The 18,948-nt window shown below is 40.4% G+C and overlaps 1 protein-coding gene across 1 annotated transcript; it reads right to left on the reverse strand.

The window, feature by feature from the left end:
- Positions 1-1,678: 1,678 nt before the first annotated feature.
- Positions 1,679-3,473, reverse strand: LOC147899055 (UDP-glycosyltransferase 85A1-like). Its single transcript, XM_087377836.1, has 2 exons — positions 2,883-3,473; positions 1,679-2,803 (listed from the first exon to the last, which is right to left on the reverse strand). The coding sequence occupies exons 1-2, from the start codon at positions 3,361-3,363 to the stop codon at positions 1,806-1,808; spliced, it is 1,479 nt and encodes a 492-aa protein (XP_087233962.1). The 5' UTR covers positions 3,364-3,473; the 3' UTR covers positions 1,679-1,805.
- Between the last annotated feature and the right edge of the window lie 15,475 nt (positions 3,474-18,948).

The raw sequence follows: 18,948 nt of genomic DNA on the forward strand, positions 1-18,948 counted from the left end.
ACCGAACATCACCGTATTAATTCATATTCTTTTTGTTCTAGTAATGTCCTATCGCAGCATAGTCTAAGGTTGATCATATAAAATAAATGGGTGCTCACATTTAATATATTTTTTAGAGTCAGAGGATAGTGGCTGTAGACTACAAAATCATCACTTTAAATAAATTTGACAAGATTCTTTTGATAGAAGGAATAATTTCTATTGCACTAACGATGAAAGAAAATTATCAAAAGGTTGATACAAGGCTCAAAATCACACTGGTGCTACTAGGCTTAATAGTCGTAGGCTAGTAGTAGTACTAGTGTATTTACTAAGTAGTGTGCGTGCCTTTTCTCATTAAAATTCATAGTCTTCAAAAATATATAATACATAAGTCAAAATATTCTAATTAGTTTTATCATCCTAATGTTGAAACTGACTTAAATTCATAGTCTTAATACATAAGTCAGAATATTCCAATTAGTTTTATTGTCCTCATGTTGAAACTAACTTTCTCTTCCTTCGTCTCCTATGAGCTTTAAACCTTTAATCCATTAATCTCTCAAATAGTAAGAATGGTCTTGTATTAAGAGGTGATGATATCTAAAGTGATCTACAAATACTAAGAATGGTCTTATATTAAGAGGTGATGATATCTCAAGTGTTATACAAATTGTAAGAATGGTTTTGTATTAAAAGGTGATGATATCTTAAGTGTTCGACAAATAGTAAGAATGGTTCAAGTGTTCTACAAAAGTATTAGGTACCTCTTAGTGGCTGAAGGAAAGAAGTGATGATATCTCAAGTGTTCTATAAATAGTAAGAATGGTCTTGTATTAAGAGGTGATGTTATCTCAAGTGTTCTACAAATAGTAATAATGGTTTTGTATTAGGAGGTGATGATATCTCAAGTGTTCTATAAAACTATTAGATACCTCTTAGTGATTGAAGGAAAGGGGTTGGAAGTATGGGCAAAATCTCTAGGAACTACAGAATGGTTGCAAGAACAATTTTGAATGTCATAAATGACACTTGGATTTTTCAACATACGGATGAACTATTTTTAAACATTCACTTCTTTCATGGTCGATAACACTTTTAATAAGAAGAACCATTTTGAATGTCATAAATGACACTTGGATTTTTCAACATACGGATGAACTATTTTTAAACATTCACTTCTTTCATGGTCGATAACACTTTTAATAAGAAGAACCATTTTGAATGTCATAAATATTAATGCAATCCCATGCTATGAAGTCTACAGACAGTTTTTTTCCCCCGCATATGGGTGAAGTGATGTTTACGTTACTAAGTTCAACATATCAAGCAACGCATTTGTTTTGATTATTGAAAGAGTTTGATAATAAGACCCATTTCAAATGCAAAAGAAATGTTGTATCAGTAATGGAATCCGCTTTGGAGTGGAAATTCGATTTCTTTCAAACCCACATACTATTGTTGCATAATGTGAGTATGGCTCCAATTGGAAGTTAAGGTAGACTATAATTCACAATATTGGTATAGTTACACATAGTAACATAAGTTTTATTTTCGAGAATCTTCCCAAATAGTGGTTTCCACAAAGCTATGTTGAGTACCTCATAAAAAAATTGTGGAAAAGCTCGCTCGCTTTTTTGGGCCCACTCGCTTTTCCTCGCTCGCTCTATCGACTGCCTCAAGATTATTGATACACCTCTGAATTTCATGTAAAGGTACTTGCTCAAACTAGAAATTGCGAAAGCATACCCGTCTGACAGTGTGGTGTTGGAGCGACAGTGTGCTCACTCACGCCACTCATGGCTCAAGGTTGTGGGTCTAACAAGCTATGGAGAGGTGGAGGAGGTCATTTCTAAATGTTTTTGGCGTAGCCTTGACCATGACCTGAGATCATCTATGAACGTTTCTAAGTTGGTTCTTGATGAACCTCCCTGTTGAGTAGCTTTGACCAAGACGTCTCTGAGCTCCAAAACTTTCCTCCTAGAGTGTAAGCCTTGCTCACCTTGCATGAGAGCCCTGACTGCCTTCTCTATGGCAGCCCTTCCGACTGTGCCCCCTTCATCTGTCTCCACTGCAATGCCCACCTGCCAGTCCTCGTCTACGAACTTCTTGTTCATGCTTTGATCTGCTCTTTGGGGCCAAGCTATGATGGGAACCCCAAACCACACTGTCTCCAGGGTAGAGTTCCACCCACAATGGCTCAGAAAGCCCCCAACTGCAGAATGATTCAACACTGCTGTCTGGGGAGCCCAAGACACTATCAAACCTCTCTGTTGTGTCCTCTCTTGGAATCCATCAGGCAAAAGCTCGGAAACCAACTTACTGGACCTCTCCCCAACCACAGATCCTGGCCTTATCACCCACAAAAAGTTCTGCTCGCTGGCTTCCAGCCCCATTGCCAGCTCCTGGATATCATTCTCGGACATCCTCGACTCGCTTCCAAAGGCTACATACAGAGTGGACTCAGCTGGTTTGCCGTCAAGCCATAGTATACATGTGTGGTCGTCCTTGTACATGCTAGTCCGTGCTGCTTTTAAAGGCGTTTCTGCTTCGGCTTTGTTCGGATTCTGTAGAAACAAAGGCCCCACCGCATATGCACGAACCTGTTCGGCTTGTAGTGCGTCAAAGGCGCTGCTCTCCAGCTCGTAGACGCTGTTGACAAGTACTCTGTCTGCTTCCCTTGCCTTACCGTAAGAATCTTCTGTGCGCTTCCGAGTTCTGTCTACCGTTTCCTGCGTTTCTGACAAAATTTCTTTCGGATAATCCAAAGCCCTCATTGGAGGAACCCCAGGAATGCAAGTCACCCATGTCTCCTCTCGTCGACCTTGAAACAACAATGCATGTTTGTTAGTGGCGAGCTCATATCAAATCACTTTTCTAGTGCAAGTCGTCTACGATCTTACCTTTGAAAGGTACCAACCCTTCTTCCACAAGGCGAGAAAAGTAAAAACCAACGCAATAAATGCTGGCCAAGCTCGACCACATCTCCACTCTTGGGATACGAAATTTTTCGGTGACGGCACGCGTCCAAGGGCAGAAGGTGCTAGAGATGAGACAAGTCGGAGGGTGGTCCCCTTGCACGATCCCGGCCACGAGCTGCTCGAGGCCGGTTTGCATCAAGGGGATGGATGCGAGGGTTTCGTCAATGGAAGGAGTGTAGGAAAGGTCGGAAGGCAACCCATCGGGGATGATATCAATATGGATAAGGGGGTGGGAAAGATCGGGAGAGGCAGCGTGGAGTAAGCGAGAGTGGGTGCGGGAGGAGTAGACGAGGGTGGTGAGGAAACCGGCGGAGGAGAGCAGGTGGGCGAGATGGAGCATGGGGGTGATATGCCCCTGAGCAGACCATGGAACAAGCAAGACGTGCGCCATCTCACAAGCCATAGCCGTGAATTGGCCAAGATCGTGAGCTTAGATCCTCTCCACTCATTAGCTACAAGTCATTTGACACCAAACCGTGAATTCGCAAAGATAGTAGTCATTCTGAGCTTAGATCCTCTCCATTCATTAGCTAGTAGTCATTTGACACCAAGCCATGAAAAAATCTAGGAGCACTTCCCCACGCCTTCCACTAGTGGCATGGCAGTTCTCACGCCCCACGATCCCTTAAGGCCAACCTCTCCCCCTTTCCCTAATATACATTATAATCATATCTGAAACTTGTCCACATGGAGGCAAAGAAAGGGATACACACCACTGACATAACAATTTCCCTTTTTCACGCCTCTTTATTAGGTCTTTCCATGTAGAAAATAGGGGAGGGTGCTGACATTTTAAAGGCACCCACCTCTTTACTAGCCCCTTAACCCTATGTGAAGAAGAAGTGCTTGTATGTACAGCTATTCCTCCTCATTGTTAGAGTCTGTGCTTCCTTCGTCATTGTCATCATGGAGCAGGTCATCATCTTGGATTGCAAGCATTGCGAGTGTCTGCATCATTTTGTAGCCACTGGTGGATGTAAAGCTCGATTGCCATGGACGTAGCTGCATGTGCTGAAACGATTTGAGGATCTATATTGGCCGATTGGAGTTTTTAAGGAAGCAAGCAGAGAGCAAATTGGTGCGAGGGACCTCGAGTTGGAGGCGAGAGTAGACTGGTGCACGAGAGGAGCAGAAACTATTGCGCGAGGAAAAATGGCGCAAGGTGGGCTCTTGGCAACCCCTTGCAGGGTGATGTAGGTAGAGCGGGTTTGGGCGGGTGAGGGAAATCCAGCCGCCATGGGGGTTGAAGCTCACAATAGCTCGTTTTGGTCCACCATTTTCGCCAATGCCAAGCGGAAGGTCTGGACTCTCCTGCTGAGTTAGTGCATGGAAAAGTGATCTAACTAGGTTAGAGGAGCTCCCCGCGTCGTGCCTGATGCTGGGAACTCAGTGGGGAGGCTGCTAAGACAGCAGCAGGTTTTGCGATCTGTTTTGCATCCTTGTGTGTCTGTCTCACTCCAGTGCAGGGCTTGCAATACGGGTGGCACCGTCTGCAACCGAAATAGCCAATTCTGCTTGCACTCCACTTTGCCCATTTTTGCGGCCCTCCTTTGAACTTTAGCCATGATGTTCCGGTTCAACCAATCCAGCATTGCAATGCTAGGCTAGATTTCTCGAATTCTGGACGGTGGCTGAGTGAGGAATGGAGATGACAGTGGAATGGGTGAGGTAGTCCCAACGGGGTGTGGGAGGATGGGCTGCTTAGGTGTCAAGCTCTTATGAAAAGTTAAGATAGTCTAAATGTGGCCCACTGGTGCCTTTAGTATTGGGTATGTAGTTTTTCCACCAAGCTAATATTTTTTTCTCATTCTTTTTTGAAAAATTATATCCTTTCTCTATTTCCATTCATGCAATCCCTTACATTTTGAAAAACATAAAAAAAACTATAGGCGCAGCCCCTTACACAATGAAAAAGATAGGGATGCACAAGACTGGCCCCTTTACCCTCGTAGCAGGGATGCTGGTGGACGAGTTCTTACGAATGGACCTTCTTCGCAGGAGGAATACATATGGCATGTGGTATGTTAAGCCACGATCCCTTCATCTATGGCGAATTTTTTTTAATCATGTGGATGACGACGACATTCGCTTTGAGGCAGCATTGAGGTTGCTCTAAGGCCTTATGAAAAGTTAAGATGAAGCCTTAGATCATTGACAGACCCTACCTCAAAATTCTCCGAACTGTGGACTTCCCCACCCCTTAGTGCTTGGACAAATCCATCAGCTTCATCCTGGACCCTAGACGGTGCAAAGCAATTCGCTTTGAGGCAGGGTCTGTCAATGATCTAAGGCTTCTCCGAAATTCCATCCTATACCATTTGGTCGAAAGAGGGCATAATCTAAATGGTCCTACATTCGCACATTGAGATGTTGAAATCCGGGAATTCTAAATGGTCTGACATTCATACATTGAGATGTTGAAATCTGAGAATACATCCTTGTAGATGGAGAATATATATCTCTGCCATGGCCTGTCATTCCATCCCATCACTAGAGACTCAAATGTGAGCGATTTTAATTTCACACTCATCCTCCAGGATTGTGGTCGAAGGGCTTTTGGTAGGCTGAAGACTCTGTGGCGATTTCTAAAGAATCCAGTACAAAGGCCACACGTGAACTTCTTGCCGAGGATTGTCTTGGCCTGTTGTATCCTACACAATATTTGACTAGACTTTGAAGTGGACGTTCTAGACAATTTTGTACCCCAGCTCAATGTTAAATTGAACAATGAAGTGGCGGAGTTCAAGGGGGGGGAGCTCACTAGGAATAGTCTCCTCAACTATCTTCTACTCAAATGACCAGGGTGGAATGTGTATTCCATTATATGGGTGTTGCTTCTATGAAGCATGGAAAATAAAAAAAGGCTAGACTTCGTTTAAATTCCTATCTTGGTTTTCCTAAATGTAACCCTTCTCTAGTATAAACTAAAAGGGAAATTTGCATTTAGATCTCCATGTTTCTATTCAAGGCACAACATGAATTTAAAAATAGCATTCAGAAGCAAATTTTATCATTCAAAAAATTCAATGGTAGAAATTTGATAACAAACGTAAACTGTGTAATGATAAAACTCCTGCAAAATACTATTTCAACTGTCAAAAAATAACAAGTGCATTTCCATGGCAATCAACCTTTCCACACAAACCCAAACATCCCAAAACACTGCATTTTCAAAGACATAAGGAACCCCAACGAACCCAAACATTCCAAAACACTGACTGGAATTGTAATCTTCAGCAAACGAACCCAAATGAGTTCAATAGGTGAATCGTTTGGAGCCCATATAGGGGAAAAGTCCAAACACTACTTCTGCACATACAAAATCAAACTAGCTTGACAATCCACACAAAGGATTATCTCTAGTTAATGTTGTCATGCTATTCTATGACTGAATCGATTGTATGGTTCATTTATTGATGAAATTATTAAATTTAAACACACATATTGATCTCCCAACTAGCCCTTGGTTAGGCTAGTACCATAGAATAGGTTTTCAGTTTAGTAATGGCTACTCTTTCCTTTGATTTCTAATTATTGGTTTCTTGTGCAAAAATACTGGAGCCAAGCTCTTGTGAATTTGGAGTATGCAACTACTTATAAGAACACTTATCATACTACTCATTTCTACCATATAAAGGTCACTTAGCATTCTATTAGGTGGGCAGTAAGTTCCACATGGTGGGCTTACTCCCCACTGTGTGGTCTTACCCTCTAGGTTCGGGGTGAGCCACACACACACACACTTTTTTTTTTTGGGTAATTCCATAGTCATAATATTACAGTTTCAATATTTTATAAAGAGATTCTCTAAAGAGTAGAATCTCATGCACTTCAAAAACACAAGAAAACAATCTCCATACAAGAGCTATGAAGATCACCCTCCTGGCATGCATCATGAATAGATTGCCTCAAGGAGGCTCTGAAGAACTCATATGGATGAGTAAATTGTCTGTGCAGATACACCATGTTATGTTCAATCCACAAAGTCCAAAGAGCCCAATATCTAATCCAAAAAAGGAGCAAAGAATATTGAGTCAGTGGAGCAGGACATCTACCAAATAGCCAGAAAAGTTTTCCAAAAAGAGTTAGGGAAACGAAGCCTCAAGAGTGTCCACATCTGCTGAAGCAATGACTGTGCAGGGGCAATGCCAAAACAAATGAGCTATTGTCTCAGTTGACGCAGTACAGTGGAGACAAGAGGATGTGGCTATTCTCTACTTTGCCAATATTACACCCACAGGTAAGGTACGTGTCATGCACCACAAGAAGAGTTTTTGTTTCAAAGGTCACTTAGCATGCCACAGTGCATCCAAATTCTTCCTCCACCAAGATAGTGGTTTTTGCATGTGCCACAGAGCATTAGCATGATTATGTATCCAAGGCATGGGCTGCAATAGCATGTATGTTTTGATAGATGTGAGCTTACAAAGAGGTACAGGATGGAGATTCAACCCAACATGCTGTAATTTCCATTCAGCCAATCTCAGTCCAATTGAAAGGGGAGGGATTAGCAAGAATGGTTGCAACAGATCCTTAATTTTGTTCCAAATATTCCTATGATGCAAACCTAATCCATAGGTAGCCATAGCCTAAGGAAAAGATAAAAACTGCCCTTGATCATCCACCACATCAGCTATGTAATGAATGCCCCTTTTACTTAGATTATATGCCTTGACAGGCTCCTGCAGTGCAAGTGGAGAGTCAAAAATAGCACTCCAGTAAATACTCTCCATGCGTAATGAGCTGGCAGATCCCACTTAATATGTGAGAGCACCTATTTCCAATCTTGGATCAAAGCAGTGACAAATGGGCTGCCTGAAATCTTCCCACATATTTGCCCAGTATGACCTCCCATATATCACTTTACCATATATGACTTTCCCACTTTCCATAAGCATCAGTAATCAAAGTATGACACATAAGTGATAGCATAAGTGTCCATGGCTGAATTTGCTAAAAGAAAGTAAGCATCATTGAAATCTTTCTGGACAATGTATGAAGGCTAAGGTTTAGCACATTCAGCTCTCCATCTCTCCTTGGAGAACATACTTTATCCATTCTCAACAACCTCAATGCCTTGACTAAAGACTTAGTTTTCCAAAGTAGCTCCATAGCTTTAGACATATATGCTGAAATGTCTTGAGCAGTCCAGTGTATTAGAGGCAAATAAAATTGAACATAGGCCATGACAATGGATTGCACTATCTGAAGCCTAACATGTAGAGGCCATGTAGAAATCTTCCAGTAATGCAGCTTAGCATGAAGCTTTTGTAATATCCATTTTAGCTGCTACTTTTGAGTAATTAGATAGCCAATAGGATAACCCAAACATCTAATTATATCCTGTGGCTCCATGATTTGCCCTGGCCAAAGAATAGCATGCCAATCACATTGTTTCAAAGGTAAAAGTTTGGATTTTTCAAAATTAACATGAAGACGTGCTGCCAAGGCAAACAGAGAAAGAGAATCCATCAAATTTTGAAGCTCCTGTGGATTGTTCTGAGGCACAAAAAAGGAATCATCTGCATAAGCTTGAGCCACAAATGAGGATGCTCCTGGAAGTTGAAGGCCTCTTAAATGTCCCTCTCTAGTGAGATGATCAAGATACAAGAGAAGGGGATGAGTGGCAATGGCATAGAGCAATGCACTGAGTGGACATCCTTTTCTAACTGATCTTCCCAATGTCCATGAGTCAGATAAATGATTACCAAGCATGCATTGAGCAGATGAATCCTTATATAGCCAATAAAGTGCATTCACTATCTTGGGTCCAAAGCCCATCCTTATCATGGTTTGTGCAATAAAATCCCATTGAACACTATCAAAAGCCTTAGCTATGTCCACCTATAGAATGAGGACATCCTGTTCAGTGTATTTTGCTTACTTAGTAGCAATCATCGCATTTGCAATGTTATCATAAATTTGCCGTCGAGGCGCAAAACCATATTGATGTGGATGCAAGCCATCATGAAGTATGTCATATATCCTATAGATTAACATTTTGGCAACCAACTTGTATATCACAGGCATGAGAGTTATGGGTCTCCAGTCAGATAGATGCTCACATAGACTCTTCTTGGGAATCAGCTTGAGCAGCCCATGTTTCCATGAATTTGGCATCAAATTGCTGGCCCAAGCTTCATTAATCAGCCCAAGTATGACATGTTTGAGGTAATCCCAAAAGGCTATGTAAAATTCAGCTATAAGGCCATCCTAGCTAGGGGATTTCCCTTTTCCAAGATGGAACAATGCATAATCTAATTCCTCTTCCAAAAAAGGTTGCTCCAAAGAAAGAGCATCATCCATAGGTAAAATAGCATTGACACGTGTCAACAATGCTTCCCTGGCATTAAAAACTTCCTGTGAAGGGACAGTAGGCGATGCACACATGTTTTGAAAGTGATCATGACACTCATGCTGAAGCACTAGATTGAGTCCATGAGCCATCAAGTTTTCTCACTCTCAAATAGGAATTCTTTCGACGATGTGCATGTAAGCCCTGAAAGGATTTAGAAGAGTAGCCTTTGTCCATTAGTGGCTTCATTCTAGCTATGACTTTCCATTTATTGAGTTTCCTTTTGTCATTAGCTTGCAATAAAAACTGAGAATGTAAAAGGGATTCCTTTTGAGTGTCAGACAATGGCTAAACATGTGATAATTCAGTCAAGGATTGAATTTCTTGTTTTGCATGTGTTACCTTGCGCCTCCAATCAGCCATGCTAAATTTGAGACACAAAACTATCCTAGGCAAAAGACATATCATAATGAGCGTGTTCTTACAATGGGGCAATCGCATCCTTATCATTTGTTTGAATATGTCATGCTCCAGATAAGCTTGATTGATATGTTTCAAGTGGATAGTCTATGGAGGCATATCATCCATTCCAAAATTCATAGTCAGCCATAGAGGAGCATGATCTGAAAGACAAAGAGAATGATCCAATGTGATAGGGAGTGTAAAGTCCATGAATTGCTAAGCATTAATCAAATACCATCTGTCTAACCTGGCCTAGTAATAATGGAAAGCATTGTGATGATAGGTAAATCCTGGCTGATTATGTTGCAATATCAATCCCCCATTCCCACTCCCTCTCCCACTCCCATCCTCCCACCCCACCCCTCCCACTCCCACTCCCATCCTCCCACCCTCACCCCATCCCCACCTCCCCCATTCCCACTCCCTCTCCCACTCCCACTCCCACTCCCATTCTCCCACCCCCACCTCCCCCATTCCCACTCCCATCCTCCCACCCCACCCCTCCCACCCCACCCCTCCCACTCCCACTCCCATCCTCCCACCCTCACCCTAACCCCACCTCCCCCATTCCCACTCCCTCTCCCACTCCCACTCCCACTCCCATTCTCCCACCCCCACCTCCCCCATTCCCACTCCCTCTCCCACTCCCACTCCCATCCTCCCGCCCCCACTCCCATCCCCACCTCCCATAATCCCACTCCCATCCCCACCTCGCACAATCCCACTCCCACTCCCTCTCCCACTCCCACTCCCATTCTCCCACCCCCACTCCCATCCCCACCTCCCACAATCCCACTCCCTCTCCAACTCCCACACCCACCTCCCCTCTCCTACTCCCACTCCCACTCTCCCTTTCTCCCACTACCACCCTCCCAACTCCCACTCCCATTCCCACATTCCTACTATCAATTCCACTCCTACATATGAATCCTAATTAAAACTATTACTTAAATAAATGATCTTATTGAAAACACTCATAGGATTTAAGGTTTAGGGTTTAGGGTTTGGGGGTTAGGGTTTAGGGTTTGTGAGTTAGGGTTTAGGGTTTTAGGGTTTGGTGGTTTGGATTTAGGGTTTGGGGGGTAGGGTTTAGGGTTTAGGGTTCGAGGGTTAGGGTTTCGGGTTTGGTGGTTTGGGTTAGGGTTTGGGGGGTAGGGTTTACGATTTAGGGTTTAGGGGTTAGGGTTTAGGGTTTAGGGTTGGGGGGTTAGGGTTTAGGGTTTAGGGTTTGGGAGGTAGGGTTTAGAGGTTAGGGATTAGTTTTTATTTATTAGGGTTGAGGATTTAGAGAGTCAAGATAAACATTTACTATTTAGGGATTAGGGTTAAGGGTTTAGGGATCAAGGATTAGGGTTTGGAAATTAGGGTTTATAGGTTAGGTTTTACGGTGTAGGATTTAGAGTTTAGGGGTTAGAGTTCTAGGATTAGGAATTAGGGGTTAGGGTTTAGGTTTAGGGTTTTGAGGATAGGGTTTAGGGTTTAGGATTTAGGGTTCAGGGTTTAGGGTTTAGAGGTCTAGGATTAGGATTGAGGGTTTAGGAATTAGGGGTTAGGGTTTAGGTTTAGGATTTTGAGATTAGGGATTAGGGGTTAGGGTTTATGGATTAGGATTTAGGGCTTTAGGATTTAGGTTTAGGTCTTAGGGTTTAGTGTTTAAGGGTTAGGGTTTAGGAATTAGGGTTTTAAGATTAGGATTTTGGGATTAGAGATTAGGGTTTACGGATTAGGATTTAGAGGTCTAGGATTTAGGTTTAGGGATTAAGGTTTAGGATTTAGGGCTTAGGGTTTAAGGGTTAGGGTTTAGGAATTAGGGTATAGAATTTAGGGTTTATAAATTAGGGTTAGGGTTTAAGATTTAGGATTTAAGGTTTAGGAATTAGGGTTTATGGTTTCAAGGGTCTAAATTAGGGTTTGGGGATTAGGGGTTAGGATTTAGGGTTTAGGGTTTAAGGTTTGATTAATTTTTTAAACAAGATCTAGATTTTTAAATAATTAATAAAGTAGATTATTGAGAAGAGACTAATGTTCTTTATAATGGTTGTTACAGCTTGTTTGCAAAGGAAACTCACAAAGGAGATGCTACAAAATTTTTTCCGAGGATAGAGGTGATTCTATGTTGCAAAAGAGAAGTAGTTGCATTTGCTACAATCCATGAAAGTGAATAATTAAACCATACAATTAATTCCATCAAGTGGATAAAAAATTTTTTACAAAAAAAAGAGGAAAATATAAGGAAAAAATGTTTGAGACATCTAAGTTGTAAAATGTAACCATTAGAGTTTGCAAAAATTTCCACCAAAATTAGGAATTTTTAATAATATAGAGTTTGATTAATAAAATATTGAAAAAGGATGTCAAATCCTCAGGGAGTTTAGGTTCCGAGGGCAGGGTCCACTTACTTGCCACCATCCAAACAAACTAGGTGTTAGAACATCATAGTTATGTTTGGGTAGACAGGTAACACCTATTTTCCTAGGCTTGTTATTGCTTTATGTTACGAAAAGTATATTTTTGGTATATCTTGCTTTAGACATTAATTATTTTAGTCAAGTGTAACTATAGCAAAGTACTCCATAGGAGCGCACCAGACGCGGCAGAGATCCTAGTGGAAGCTTTGTGTGGTTAGTTGGGAATGCCTAACTGGCTTGTGTTTTGCCATGCTAGATGGTCGGTATTATGGGTGATTCCATGTTAATATTGATGTCGCTAGTGTTATTAGTGTTGTGCTTGATTATTGTACTTTGAGCATGGTTATGTTGGGATCGGTTGATTTGGTGATTCATTCAATCGATTGTTAATAACTAATGTAATTGGCGGCTTGAGTACAGGTGATGGAACTCACAACGAGGATTGGAGTTAGTGTGAGGGTACCAATTGAGGTGTCGCATAGTTCATCTTTTATGGCCATGGGCCAATTTTGTATTTTTTTAATATTGCAAGTTTGAGCAATATATTTTGGAGAGGACATAAATCAATTTTAGGCCCAAAGAGGCTATGTAAAGCAAATCCGTTATTTTGGAATAGAGGGATAATTTTGCCTCCTTGTGCTTTTATGAAATATCATAAATACTCTAGATGAGGAAGCATGAGCCAATCATCTAAGGGGGGAGATTGTACCCTTTCAAAGAAAATCTCACACAGGAGATGCAGAAACGGCCGTGGCAAGTCGCTAGTTTCTCCATCTCTTTTCTAGGTTACCCAAAATCTATTCCAGAGGCTCGTGTACCCATTCCAAAGCCTCCTACCCAGCCAAAAGCTAGAAATTCGATTCAGCCTGCCTAAATTGAGTTGAAAAACCAAGTCGCATGTGAGAGAGAGAGAAGGTGATAAGCACCTGACAATCGATGATAGATTGGCTTCATATGTTGGCTATACCATTTTCAGGACCTCCAAATTCATTTCCTTAGTTTGTTTGAGCTCTCATCATCGAGAGGATTAGCGGGTCCAAACGCGCTTATCAAGAGAGAAAAAGCTCAGAAGTCGTTGAAGAAGAAGATAAGTGTAGTGAATTTTCATGATGTGTGATCTGCTCTTGTTTGATCAGCTCTATCATTCTCCTCTTTGGCTTATCACTGCATCTACCCACTCTTTTTACCTCTCTAAAGTCCCCAAAATCCCTCTATTCACCCTCCTAAAAGCCTCGCTTTGAAAGATGGAAGATCCCAAGTGAGTTTCAACAAGAAGGGAATTTTGAAGAAAGATTTCCATATCGACTTCGAATCACAAAGTCATTGAGCAATTAATTAGAGTGCATTTGAGCACAAAGACGACTTCATGTGACATCACTCGGTCACATATCTCCCACTCTAGTCCTTTCTACATCCTATCAAAGAGTGAGATAAGTGATTTCTTTTGCTTTATATTTCATACACTTAGTATCATCCACCAATTGTTTCTTACCGTACACTCAAAAATTACACTTTTTCATCCATTTAATTTCTCATACACTTAGTATCCTTATTTCCCTCTGCTCTACTTTATTTGTATTTATTACATTATCATGGCAGATCAGCCACAACTACCCACACTCCAAGAATAGTTAGACGCACTTCAGGCATAATTGGCCGATGAGGATGAGCATAGGGAGAGATTCGAAAAGAAAGTCAATGGTAAGAAAAGGAAGAGGCATTCGTGTAATGATGAGTCATCCAACCATGATTCTAAAGATGATCCTATTATCAAGACAGTCAAAGCTACACTGAGAGCACAGAATTCAAAAAAAGGGAGTAATATAAGTAGAAAAGCCTTCTCATTTCAAAATTTCAATCGAAAGAAAGATGCATGCACTATCTTTTCTTGGATCAACCAGCTAGATGATTACTTTTCAAAGGAGAGATGCACTTTGGTGGAACATCACTAAGCACAGTAAAAGGTGACTAAAATCTTGGAAGTCTTTTCAAAATCTCATCAAGAGAGATTTCCTTCCCTCACACTTCAAAGGAAAATCCAAACGGATGGTAGCACGTTTGGTTTGTATGCTTTTTGTGCTTAAAAGCATGTGCTAAAAAAGCACAATTTCATCACATTTCAAGAGGTGCTTGCTTGTGACATATATCCACCAGCCATGTAAATTATGATTGGGTGTTTTGCACATGTGTCCCATGACACTCGTAAGCTTGTAAGCTTTCATGATACCACTACTTTAGTTGTAACTACTACTTCATCCCTCGCATGTCGTCTCCCTTGTCTCCCACGCAAGTCCTCCAACTCAACCAAATCCTCTCCCTAGTAGGTCGTGAGCTTAGCTCAATCCTCTCCCTGGCAAGTTCTGAGATCTAGCTCTCTTCTCTTTCCCCTCCGAGGTTCTCTACCTCGAGGTGTTGCTCTATGTGCACTACTTCTCTAGAGGCTGTCACCTTTTGCTCTCCCTCATAGGTCCTGAGCTCAGCTCAATCCTCTCCCTTGTAGGTTCTGAGCTCTACCTCCATTTACTTTCCCTTCCAAGTCCTCTAACTTAGTTGTTGCAGCTCTCACTCTCTTTTTATTTACTGCACGTCTCTTCCTCTTTGAGCGGGTGCTACAAGAGTGTCTCTATCATCCACAGACTTGCAAGTCAAGAGATTATGTCGTATTGATGTGGATTTTCCTAAGGTTTATGGTGGAGCATTTCAAAAAATTGTAGGCAAACATTGCCTTCTTCACGGACACATTGGAGATCCTGGGATTCAAAGTAGAAGCCCCAAATTTTGAGGAGATCATACCTAATTTGGAGGTAAGACTATATAAAATTTATTATACACTTTGCGTCAGTCCTTAAGTTTTTTTGTGATGTTTCCACAGTCCATGGTGTTTACTTGAGTTTAGTTTTTTTGTTATTTTGACATGCAAGCACAATTATGTGAAAAGTTTATTGTCTTTCAGACGAGGCAATAACAATATTATTTTGCCAAAAATTTGATGGAAAGAGTCTGGTCCAACCAGCTTCTTTGTATAAAATATCACCCATGTATATTTTGATGCAAATCGATCATCATGATCCACAGATGCTTAGATTTCTTACACATAGGCATCCACACATACAATTTTGGCATTTTGGTTGCCCACTCCCATAGTCTGTGTCCAATAAGCATGAAACTTTTCAATGTCATTAAATTAATCTAAAATGGCACTCCCATTCAAGGTTTGGTACCAAAATGCGACAACAGTTCACCGATGCATATCGTTCTTGCACCTAGGCACCCATGCATATAAGATTGGGGCATTTCACTTGCCCACCCCCACAATCAATGCATTAGTACATCCTAACATGTTTTACATGTAAGCACCTACACATACAAAATTGGGACATTTTGCTTTCCCACCACCACAAGCTATGTATGATATGCATGAAACTTTTGAATTCACCTAAGATAACACCCATATAAAATTTTTTACCAATTTGATACATCACAATGTGGCAACAGTCCACCAATGCATACTTTTATTACACATACACATTTATATGTACAAAATTGGATGGATTTGGCTTTCCCGCCCCCACAATTGGTGTTTCATAAGCATGAAAATTTTCAAGTTCATAAAATTCACTTGAAATAACACCCATTAAAATTTTTGTACCAATCCAATACATCTTGACATGGTAACAATTCATCGATGTGTATTTTTCTTACACATAGGCATCCACACATACCAAATTGTGACATTTCAGTTGACACTACCACAATTAGTGTCTGATATGCATTACAAAATTTTGGTATCATGTCATTCACTTTAAATAACACCCTTGCAAATTTTGGTACCATTCCTATGCACCGCAATGCAGTAATGGTCCATCTATGCATTTCTTACACATAAGTAGTGGCACATACAAAATTGGGGCATTTCTCTTGTCCACCCCCACAACCCATATCAAGTATGCATGAAATTTTTCAAGATCATGAAGCTCACTTGAAATACACCTATGCAAAGTTTTTTACCAATCGAATCCATCGTGATGTGGCAATGGTCCATTGTTGCATATTTTTCTTACACATGTGCACATACAAAATTGCAACATTTAAATTGATTACTCCCACAATCGATGTCTAATAAGCATGAAACTTAGAAAAGTCATAAATTTCACTGAAAAAATAATCATGAAAAGTTTGGTAACAATCTGATACATTGTGATACAACAATGGTCAACCGATGCGTATCCTTCTTATGCATAGCACCCACACATACAAAATTGCAATGTTTCAGTTGTCTACTCCCACAATTGGTGTCTGATAAGCATGAAACTTTGCAAGTTCATGACATTCATCTCAAATAACACCCATGAAAACTTTGCTACCAATTTGATACTTCACAGCATGGCAACGGTCCACTATTTGAGTAATGTTTTTACAATGCTCTCAAGTACAAGACTATGACATTTCCATTTTTGACTCCCCTAATTAGTGTCCAATGAGCATGAATCATTTCCCAGTCATGAAATAACACCCATAATAAGTTTGGTACCAAACTGACACATCATGATGTGGCAACGGTCCACTGATGCATATTTTCTTGCACATAGGTACTTGCACATAAAACTTTGAGACATTTCAATTTTCCACTCCTATAATCAATGTATGATAAGCATGATACTTTGCTAGGGAATGGAAGTCACATGGAATAATACCCTTGCAAATTTTGGTTCCAATCCGATATTTAGCAGTGCAACAATGGTGGATTGATGCTTATTTTTCCTACATACATATGCACCTGTACATGTAAAACTTGGGGGGTTCACCTAAAAATATGTAAGCCACTACATGAGTTCAAATGGAGGGTTTTGTTCAATATTTCAAGGTAAACTTATAGAAATACATTTATAAAAGGTTTTTTTTGTGAATTCTCAAAAAAACCTGTAAGTGTATATAGAAAAAAAGGTCACTTTATTCATTTAAAAAATACAAGGGGCTTTTTTAATACCTATTGAATGCATGTCATACCTAGGGCTTCTTAGTAGTGCACCCCCTAAGATGAAAAATTGGAACATTTGACCTTCCTACCCCCACAGTCAGTATTTTGTTCACATGAAACTTTGCAAGAACATTTGAGTCACATGAAATAAAACCCCTACAAAATTTTGGTACCAACATGATACTTCTCAATATGGCAATAGTCCATTGATGTGTATTTTTCCAAATCATATGCACCCACACATGCAAAATTGGTGCATTTAACCTTCCCACTTAAACGATTGGTGTCCGATGCGCATGAAACTGTGCAAGAACATTCAAGTGACATGAAACATCACCCATGAAATCTTGGGTACCAAACTGATACTACTCAATGTGCCAATGATCAACCAATGCATGTTTTCCCAACACATACACACCCACACCCACACCAATGAAATTGGAACATTTGACTTCCCCGCCCACACGGTTAGTGTCCAATGCACATGGAACTTTGCGAGACCATGGAAGTTGCTTGGAATAAAACCAATGAAAAGGTTGGTATCCTTTTGATGCTTCTTGGTGTGACAACAATTACAACCAATGCATATTTTTCTTTCACGTACATATGCACACATTAGAAATTAGGATATTTCACCTGCCCACCCACATAATCGGTGTTTAATATGCATGAAAACTATCAAGGGTGTCCAAGTGACATGAAATAATATGCCATATGACATAAGAAAAGATACGATTTTTTCTACATATACGTATCCTCCCATGCGGAACTGGGCTTTCCAAGCATAATAACAAGCCTATGTCACCTCAGTGTAGCCTTGGTGTTTGGCTAGTGAGGCCTTTTTTCCTTCTATGGAATATTCACATAGGGAGGGCACAATTTACGCTTTCCTTACTCGTATTTTACAAATGTCTTTTTAGAGCTTTATCATGTCAAGGACTATTGTGAACTTTGGATATGTTTAGAGTTGTGTTTACAAATTACTACATTTGTTTTTCAATTTACTTAGCCAATCCTCTAAGACTCGAGGTAAAATTTTAAAGTATGATCTCACAAGATCTAGTTGTTGAATTATAGATTTAATACTTGGGAAGTACTTGAGCAACATTACCTTATGTGTCCATAGACCCGCAATGTATTCAAACATGTATAAATTATAATTTGAGTACCAATACTTGGGCAACATTACCTTATAATTTAATACTTGGGCAACATTACCTTGTGTCCATAGACCCGCAATGTATTCAAAGGTATATAAATTATAATTTGAGTACCAATAAATTGGGTGTTAAGCGCTACACAATGTGATGTGTCTTCATACAAATTAGGATGGCCATCCGATATATAATGAGAGAGAGATAATTCATTTAATATGAAAGTGTCTACATGTTTAAATCTGGGATAAGTCTTGTGCACTTCAACTATACACAGGTAAATGAGGACTCATATATCTTGGATCTTTAATAGGATGGTATTTTTGTGTGCAAAAATATATGTATGCTTTAATAAGTCTTGTGCACCTCAACTATACATAGGGAAATGAGGAGTTATATATCTTTGATCTTTAATAATATGGTATTTTGTGTGCCAAAATAGATGTATCATTTTTTATTAAAATACTACAAAATGATATTCCTTAAGGAAGTAGGTGAGAATTGCTCTTTACTATTTTCCCTTTAAATAGTCTAGGCAACCAATCCAAGCAAGACGCCCTTAGCTTGCAACCACCCTTGTCTACTTAAACAATATTGTGGCAGGTAGCATCCATTCTTGTAACTTTAAAACCTCATCATCAAGCGACACTTGACCACAACAATATGCTAGAGATAATTGTGTAGTACATCC

This window comes from Dipteris shenzhenensis, chromosome 8, assembly GCF_047967505.1.
Source record: "Dipteris shenzhenensis isolate YYH24624 ecotype China chromosome 8, Dip_SZ_1.0, whole genome shotgun sequence".
Lineage (NCBI taxonomy): Eukaryota > Viridiplantae > Streptophyta > Polypodiopsida > Gleicheniales > Dipteridaceae > Dipteris > Dipteris shenzhenensis.